Below are 9,735 nucleotides of genomic sequence, written 5' to 3' on the forward strand. Positions count from 1 at the left end.
CATCCTGCAGAGGGGCGGGATCCCCGGGGTCCCTCGGGGTCCCGCTGGAAACCTTGAGGAACCTTCACGATGGGTCAGTCTCCTCCCAGCACGAGGTAACGCCCTCCCCGGTCACGGAGATAAAAACAGTGGAGCTTTCTGCTCGGTCCACGCACAGCTTGATGTTGACCCAGTCCCCTGTCCAGTCCAGCGCGCTCCCATGATTTGAGGCCGCTCCAAAAGGGGGGGGTGGGGAAGGAAGCTCACCATGTCCACCGGCTCTCTCAGCGACGTTGACGACGAGCTTCTGGATGGCATCCTGAAGTTCGGCTCCTCCGGGAAAGACTCCAACGAGAGCACGGAGGAGAGCTCCTCCAACTGCGAGGGCGCGGGCGCCAGCGAGGAGCGCAGAGAGGCGTCGGGCAAGAAGCGCAAAAGCGCGTCCCGCAAAACTGCGCCCAAGGGTGTGGCGCAACAGGAGGGGGGGAAGCAGGTGCAGAGGAACGCGGCGAACGCCCGGGAGAGGGCCAGGATGCGCGTCCTGTCCAAAGCTTTCTCCCGGCTGAAGACCTCCTTACCTTGGGTCCCGTCGGACACCAAGCTCTCCAAACTGGACACGCTGCGCCTCGCGTCCAGCTACATCGCGCACCTCCGGCAGATACTGGCCAACGACAAATACGAAAATGGATATATACACCCTGTGAACCTGGTGAGAAAGTTCATGTGTCGTTACACACGTATGCGGATAGATTTTCTATGTTGTGTCGCTTTGTTGTAATAAAGGGAAATAAGCTGCGGCTGTGATGTTTTAGCTGAACTAACTAGACTTTGGCCCGTAAGCGCCTCTCGAGGCCTCACTCAAAGCCTCTATATAATGTGAGGGATGTCAGACTGGTGCTTGGAAGTGAGCTGCTCTGGTTATTGACATACCGACTTGATGACAACCTGACTTTATATGCAGCTCAGATGAAAGAGACCGTTTTCCCAATTTATGTGGTTCGATCTCGTCCTGTGCATTTGCAAAAAGTGTGCCACATTATTCCCAAGAGACTCCGTGCACCTTTTCAATGCGACTATTAATGTGAAATACTATGAAACACTGAATGAATAAAAAAAATACACCTTAAAACTAAGTCTACCAAGTATTAGATTAATTTCGCAATTATCAAGATGGTCATTTTTGTGTAAATACGTTTTAATGTCAAATTATCTCAAATGCGCATGGAGTGATTTTATTCGATAAGGTGTGTTTAATTTGCTCTCATTAAAAAAAAAGAAGGCTTGCATCACATGCATCACAAATACTGACCCTTAAATGCACATTTTAATTTTCTGCATCCTTCTCTTCTGCAGACGTGGCCTTTCATGGTCGCAGGTAAACCGGAGACAGACCTGAAGGAGATGCTGAGCACGACGAGGCTGTGCGGGACCACGGCGTCCTGATACAACCGGCATCTCTTTGTCTTCTGCAAAAGGAAACGATGCATTTCCAAGAGAAACGTGCTGACTTTGAGTGGGAATAACGGAGGGAGTGCGTCCTGCCTTTCTCCTTCGTTCCCGTAAAGAAAAAAAAAAGTGGAACATTTAATTTAAATACTTTTTTTTTTTTTTGGTTATCTTTGCTGGTTCAAAGATATTTTGTAATTTTACCTGCTTTTTATAGCCTCGATCTCCTTTTTTGTTTTTTTGTTTTTTTAATGGACAGATTCGCGCATGGAAATTACGCACGGTCTGGCGTTATTGTACAGAATACAAATGTTGATAAATATATTTGTAATACACCTTGTGTCTTGTGGATATGTTTGATTGTGCCTGTGTGGGACCCTGCTTTAACCTTTCCCCCATTCTTATCCCCTTCAAGAGCAGAACCTGCGCGCCTACAAAGCCGATAAATCCGAGGGTTGGGTCTGATAACGGTGCCTGCGGTTGCCAATACATAAATAAAACCTTCAAAGCTCAGCTGAAACCTAAACATGTGCCAGTATTCTTGGAGTTTAAACAAGTCATGTTAACTCCTCGTGGCATCATAAACGCCCGGGCCTGATGCGATTATAATTTATTCTACCTGGTTTTTGGTATTTTGTTTTCTTTTTGCAATAAAACTCTGAGATTAGCGTCAGATGTGGTTTTAGCGGATTGACTGTTGAGGATTGAGATGCTCTGACTGATGGTCAGAGATGCAGGCGGAGGTCAAATGGCACCGTGGGTGTTTTAGAAGTGGTAAAAAAAACCTGAAATCTGGAGCTTTAATCCCGCCCAGACCAAGTTGTTTTAATTTGCTCGGGTTGTGACCGCTGTGTTTACATCCTACAGACAGTTATTTATGCAGTCTGACACACGGCCTCTCTCTCTCTCTCTCTCTCTCTCTCTCTCTCTCGCTCTCTCTCGCTCTCTCTCTCTCTCTCTGTCTCTCTCTCTCTCATCTGTGACTTGTGAGTTGGTTTGATAAATAATAAATTACCGTAAAATAAAGAAAGAAAAAGAAGGAAAGAACAATATTTAATAGTGATTTTATTTTTTATTGATATCTATCTATCTATCTATCTATCTATCTATCTATCTATCATTGGGGGGAAACTGCTGTTTTTAATTTGATATAGAATAGAAGAGAATAGAAATACTTTATTAATTCCGGGGGGATTCTTTGCACAGTTCCAGAGTAATTCCTACACTCAGTAATTCCTGAGATTACTGTATTTTGAGCTGCAGATTTCCTCCTTTATGTTTTCTTTTATGCTGCTGCACAGAGTTTGTGAATGCCACACCAGTTACTTTGCAGCTATTACATTTTATACCCATTACCTCTGTGTTGCTGTGTCAGGGTTTCAGTTCTCCAAAGCAAAGTAAATCATATTATCATTCATGGGAACCGGACCGTAGACCTAAAGGTCAACCAGAGAACAGGCTTTGATTTTCCCACTGGAGTTCAATGAAACAAAATTAAAATGCAGCATGTTGCTTCATTATCCAGTGGAAATGATCTAAATGTTTCTAATGCAGTTGATGCCTCATCTCCAAAAATATTAGTTTTACAAAGTAAAAGTAATCCAATTAACTAAAGTTTCTGTAGCTTTGTTGGACTTTTCTCACTGCCACTGAAGTGTTCCTGTTATCTTTGTGTCTTGACAGCAATCAAATTGTACTTTTGCTTTGCTGACAAATTTCACACACTTGTCACCTGACTTTGTTCATGGACACGGGACACTATGAGGTACCCTTTAACGGAAAACAGGAAGATTGACTGCCGCGGTAATAAAAGAGTCCCCCCAACATCTCTTTAAGGACCCTCACCTAATACATCAGCGGCAGTGTGGCAGGGGCCTCGCCGCCACCCCAAAGGGACCACCGTGGAGAAAATAAACTTGGCCGCCCCTCTCCCGGGGCCAGCTGCAGAGAGGGGGAGAGAGGACGGAGATAGAGATAGGAGGGAGGGAGGGAGGGAGGGGTGTGTACGAGAGCAGAGCTGGGATTCCCATACTTACTAATTGTTTTGTTGGACGGCTGCCCAAACTGCAAAAGCTTCACTCACCGAGGGGAGGAAAGAAATCAGTTTTTTGTTCCAGCTGAGTCCGTCATGTTTCACATCTGCATGACCTTTGTTGTTTTTTTTCACACCAACTCACTTTTGAATTGAACTGAGTTTCGTTGCAGCGTGAATTGCGAGGAACACTGTATTCTACACATACATGTTGAGCCCATGGACCAAATGCACAATTGGCTCAAGGCCAAGATGCATTCATGAAGTTTCATATCAAAGCCTTTTGGAGACGACAGCTTCCCACAGCTCCATCATATACAACTTCAAACTCCAGACTCGTGCCTGACTCATCTGCCTTGCAGGCTGCCATCTTCTGGACAAAACACGTGTTGTTTGGAACAGCTTCCACATAGCAATGATGTGTACATTATACTGCAATTTTGTACGCCACCGCTTTATCCATGAGAGGGCGACATTTGTTAGTCATCCAAGCTACTTAATTGAGAAGAAAAACAAAACACAAAAGCACAGATTTTTTTTTTTATTACCGCTTTCTTAAGAGTAAGAGACATAAAGCAACACTGAGCTGAGATACAGGTGAAACTGCCTCAAAGTCCATCTGCAGCTTTTGATTGTTTCCTCTCCTCGATCTCTTCAGAGTCTGAAAAACATGAAAAAAATGTCATTTTGGAAACAATGAGCAGTTCTAAAACCATCAAACATTTTAAAGGACTGTTTTTCAAAGACAATCTTGTGAATGTCGCAATTGCAATAATTATTACTAGTTACTATCATAGGTTGTCCGGTGTTGCAGTTTTGTCAGCAAGTTGTGATACGATAGTGAGCATCAGCATGAAGCATCGTTCCTCCACACCTCTGCTGAGTCGGCAATATTAAAATATCTCATCTGCCGTAAAAGACTCCCATTATTGTTCACACTCCCGAACTGTCACTTGGCCTGGTGGCGTGAAATAAAGTTTGAATTCCGGAGGGGATCTCATCCTCACACACTTTGAGAACAAATCAATTAAACCTGAAATTTACATTTTTGGTTTGTGGAAGAAAAACCTCACAAACTCCACACAGGCACAGTAATAAGATGTAAACTCCACACAGAAGAAACACAGGAATAACAATTAGACGATGTCCTCTGCAGGGAAGGCAGGGAAGTGATCCATGACAGGGCAAACACTCGTCCATAGAGTGAGATGGTGTTTAGGGAACCTTGGTTTGTCAAACTATAATGGGGAGATTCCTAATCCTTTAGATTTTCCTTTGATTACTTCACATTTTAAAATTAAAAAGCTCATTTTGAGCCACTCAGGCAAGTTAAACTGATGAAATAAACTATAATACAAGGAAAGCAACATTCCTTCATACCTCAATAAATAAAACAGATACTGAGTGTTTTTAAGACTTTATTGCTTACTTGTCATAAAATAAAAGCAACATCTAATCTAAAGTGCAACAATGAAAACCTGACAACACTAAAAATCAGTCTCATAACATAGCACTTAATATATTTAGTCACATCATGAATTAACACATTTTATTTAAAGTCACAATGTATTGCCTTCAAAATGTCTGCTGCCAGGCTTTTGTACTTGCAAAGTCTTCAACGATGTCCTCATATACCACACATCTCATGGTTGATGTGATTATTGCAGGACCGGTGAAGCGACCCTGTCCCTGGATGACCTCTGACCTCTGGTAGGTCCTGACGAGCTTCAGCCTTGAGAAAAATTTGGCTCGTTTTTTTGTATTGTACCTCATACTGGTTGTACCAAAAACAGGCCACTGACCTTATAAATCTGCAGATGAAGACGGTCCTACTGCTTCCTGGTCAGGAGAAGGTCCGGAAGAATGGGATGGTCCATGAAGCTGGAAAGATCCCTCTGGTTCAATGCCTGGAGCTCCAAAATATTCAACAATTGCTCCTGTAAAGAAAAAGCTCTTTAAGTTTTCAAGCAAAAATTGTCATCAGCCCATATTCCTATTTCATAACTGCAGTGATGTTGCAGTAATACACAAAATTAAAATTAACTCGCGATGATCTTAAACATTGTAATGTCCAGTGTCTCATTTAAAGCAGTTACACAATTATAAAATTCCTGTCTTTAAGGGGGATTCTGCATTAATCTACACATTGTACAAGTTAAAGCAACAAAACTAAGATAAATGATCTTCTACCACAATAGTATAAAATAAACATCAATAGGCCAAATAGTTAACATTCACTTCAAAATAAAGCTTTATACTTAACACGTGTAATTGCAGACCTACATAATACACACAACAATTGTCACAGTACTACTAAATATTGACAAAATAATGTTAAGAGTCAAAATACTGAGAGGCAATTTACAGTGAACAATGGAAGAGTATCAACTACCCCCCAGGCAGGCACTCAGTCGGTCTCATGGCCACAGGCTGTCTATTCATGTAACATATTCACTTTAAATTTTACATGCCCATTGCCAATAATGACCACAGCCCCCTGACGCCCCTGCTCGACTGTCTAGGTGACATTAAGGGTTGGTTAGCCCAGAATTTTTAAAAACTGAATGAGGGAAAATTCAAAATTATGGTATTTGGATCAGCCCTCACGGACTTGGGGTCACTCGAAAATAATTTGCATCCCAAAGTCACCAGCCTTGGCGTCACCATAGACAGTGATTTTAGATTTGATTAACAGATCAATGGCGTTTTAAAATCGGGGTTTTATCATCTTCGACTTTTATCAAAGGTTAAGCCGTTTTTATCTTTTAATCTTTTTGAGCAAGTCCTGCATGCTTTTATTTCTTCTCGTCTGGACTACTGCAACGCACTTTATTCGGGCATTAGCCACAAAGCACTTTCCCGCTTGCAGTTAGTCCAGAACGCTGCGGCACGACTTTTAACAGGGACCAAAAAACGAGAACACATTACCCCAATCCTTGCATCTTTGCACTGGCTCCCTGTTAATTTTAGAATTGACTTTAAAATTTTGTTGTTTGTTTTTAAAGCTTTGAATGGACTGGCCCCTCAGTACATCACACATCTCATCCAAATTAACCAACCCTCGCGCGCTCTAAGGTCTGAGGGCCAGCTCCAGCTCGTGGGTCCAAAGACCAAGTGTAAAACCAGAGGGGACAGAGCGTTCTCTGTTGTCGGCCCTAAGCTGTGGAACGCTCTGCCCCTCCACGTCCGAACAGCCCCCACTTTGGACTGTTTTAAATCGCGTCTTAAAACCCACTTTTATTCTCAGTATTTTAACACCGCGTGAGTCGTGTGGTCCCCTGTGTCTTTTATTGTTCTTATTTATTTTATTGCTTTTTAAGCATTTTTATATTTCTATTTATTCTTTTAAATTGTTTTATTCCTATTTGTAGTTTTTTAATGTGTTTGTAGTTTTTAATCGGTTTTTATTTTTATTTTATGGTTTTATACTTATTTAGTGTTGGAATGTTTAGTTTTGTTTTTATGTGCAGTCTCATGTGAAGCACTTTGGAAACGCTTTGTTGTTAAAATGTGCTATACAAATAAAGTAGATTGGATTGGATTGGATAAATAATCCAACTTCCATTAATCAAACCAATCCAACCATCCAGACAACATGTATACAAGGCAAGCAGGACACAAAAACTAATTTGCTGAAAACTCAGTGTTAAACCTCCTCCAATCCAGCCAACATCACCAACAACGGTCTTACTTGTATCCTTTGACTGTCCTTCTTCCTCCATTTTATTTTACTTTTGTTTTCCCACCCATAGGGATTAATAATGTTGTGCTCATTGACCGGAATAACGTGTAGCTGTAACTTATTCAGTCACGCTTGTCGCAGGTGTTTCGGATTATCTAGCGTCCCTGTTAACTAGTGACCTTCTAGTTCTGTCTGGGGTGGAATATCCTATGTAGGGAACCAGTTAACACAAAAACTAGTTAATCCGAAACACCAGCCCCCGCGTCGCTTTACACCACAGCGCGATCTCGCATATATGACCTAATAATAATTATATATAATGAATTAATATAATGACATAATTATTAATTCATATAAAGAATATAATTATCAATATATGCATATACATCAACAAACTTTTAACAATTAGAATTTTTTTTTTATTTGCTTCCATTTTTACACAAACATTAAAATGGCAGAAATATAAATAATTCAAAGTATAGTTTTTCTCCAAATAAGCTTGACTTTGCAGTTACAGAAAACCAATGTTTTTGACACATTCACTGTCGAGACATCAGCGCTGATGGAGCTTCCGGAAGTTACCGGAAGCTGCAAGCGACAGTTAGACTTGAATTGGACGCTGCTAGCTGTTAGCCCCGCTAGCATTCAGTGTTGCTGCAGCCATTGGAGCGTTGGGTCGAGGACACGAGCAGAGCGAAAACGGGCTATAGAGACTTGATTCTCAGCACACCATTTTTTCCTCCAGCCTTCAACAACCAAAGTAAGTCATGATGCACTGAGATTTACAGTTAATTTGAACTTATTTAACTTATGTCACTTAATGCACATTTATGTCACTTAATGCAAACATCCACGTTTTAACTAAGAAAGTGGGAAAAGTAACATTTCACACTATAAAACTGATGTAAGTTAAAATATCCTTAAAAATTGGTCACTCGACTATCGAATAACATTTGTTTGAGAATACAAATCCATCAAGGTTTGATGCTAGCTGCTAAAGCTAGCATGCGATGAACCGGAGGCTGTCTCCAAGGCAACAGATAAACACCTGCTGTTTTACGGCTACTTTCTCACTATTACTGATACTATTTCCACAAATATTGTTATTATTACACACATATGTATCACCTCTCTCACTCAGACACACTCATAGAAAAAATTAAGAGATATTGCTATTTTAACTCACTGGGCAGTGTCCCTATGGAGGCTATGCTAGCCAGCGGTAGCCACACTCAAAATTAATTAATTAATGTCCAAATTATGTTTAATCTCCTTTGTTATCTGTGTTTAAACACTCAGCTACATCTATCTATAAAAAGTGGAGTACAGATTGAGTATTTTCCGAAGGTTTTGTGCTGCTGTCTGGCGTGTGACCACTTTTACAAACAATTGAGATCAGAAGTGATCAGGGTGGAGCTGTTGACATGTTTTTGGGCCTGTGAGCAGGTTGAACTGTTACAAGGTGTCAGAGGAAGTTTATATACAAGGAGCTTTATTGAGTTTTGTTTGACTTATCTGATTAAGAAATGTTACATGTTGTGTTGACATATACTGCTGTGAAATCATAAATTCAGTCGTTTCTGATGTTAAAAAATATTAGTTCCAGTGTATATATCATTATTCTTGTAACACATTTGGCTTTAAAGTGATTGAACCTCATTCTAACACTCAACGCTTTTTCCATCTCTAGAATGGCAGAATATGAGACGCTGGACCCTGCCCAGATCCTCCAGGATGAGCCAGTTCCTCCGGAGGAGTATGTGTTTACATTCTGTTGTTTTTAAATCATGTTGTATTATTTAAGTTGCTCTCAGTTTAACTCCAGTTGTAATTTCTGAGATGTTTTCATGGTTTACACAGTTAAACACTGATGAGAAGCTTTTTAGTTTAAAAAAAACTCCAAATACATTCAACTTCTAATTAAGAGAGTGGAAAAGTAACATTTAACAATGTTTTTTTACTCAGCATGAATTGTTGCTATAGCTATTTAATTGTGGTTTATGTTTTTTAGACTTGTGATCAGTTGTGTTCATATATATACTGCTGTGAAATCATACTTCAATCTTTTCTGATGTTAAGAACTGTTCCAGTGTTTGCATAATTTTTCTTGTTGCAGTTTTTACTGTGAAGCTCATCCTAATGTTCAACGCTCTTTCCATCTCTAGAACGGACATTGCCCACATGCTGAGAGGTTTCCTAGAGGAATGCTTCTCAGCAGAACTCGTTGAGTTGGTCGTGGGTGAAGGAGGCGACCAGGCAGTCCAGCCTCCTGAGGCGACGCCTGAAGCCCCTGCAGTCGTCCTCCCTCAGGTCAGTGCTCTGGGCGTAGTTCTGGACTGTGACTTCAGTTGTTAAGAAGTTAAAGATGTAGAGCAATGTGGGACTGTTCAGGAGATGAAATATAAATGAAATGTCATCAACTGATGGTTGATCATTGAGTTGTAAACATAGCAAACATAGAAAACACTTTGGCTGGTTATTGTGATCGATAAATTACATCTCTTTTAATTACACAACAAAATATGCTTTAAAAAAAAAGACACTTTTGATCCAAATGACATTGAATTTAATACACGGGATTATTTAACCCTTTAGT

The 9,735-nt window shown here is 40.7% G+C and overlaps 1 protein-coding gene across 1 annotated transcript; it reads left to right on the forward strand.

The window, feature by feature from the left end:
* Window positions 1-247: 247 nt before the first annotated feature.
* tcf21 (transcription factor 21) lies at window positions 248-1,429 on the forward strand (the record flags this gene model as incomplete). Its single annotated transcript, XM_080514296.1, has 2 exons — window positions 248-688; window positions 1,333-1,429. 2 exons carry the CDS (start codon window positions 248-250, stop codon window positions 1,420-1,422), a joined length of 531 nt encoding a protein of 176 aa, XP_080370422.1. The 3' UTR covers window positions 1,423-1,429.
* Between the last annotated feature and the right edge of the window lie 8,306 nt (window positions 1,430-9,735).

This window comes from Blennius ocellaris (genome assembly GCF_963422515.1).
Source record: "Blennius ocellaris genome assembly, chromosome: 18".
NCBI classification, from domain to species: domain Eukaryota; kingdom Metazoa; phylum Chordata; class Actinopteri; order Blenniiformes; family Blenniidae; genus Blennius; species Blennius ocellaris.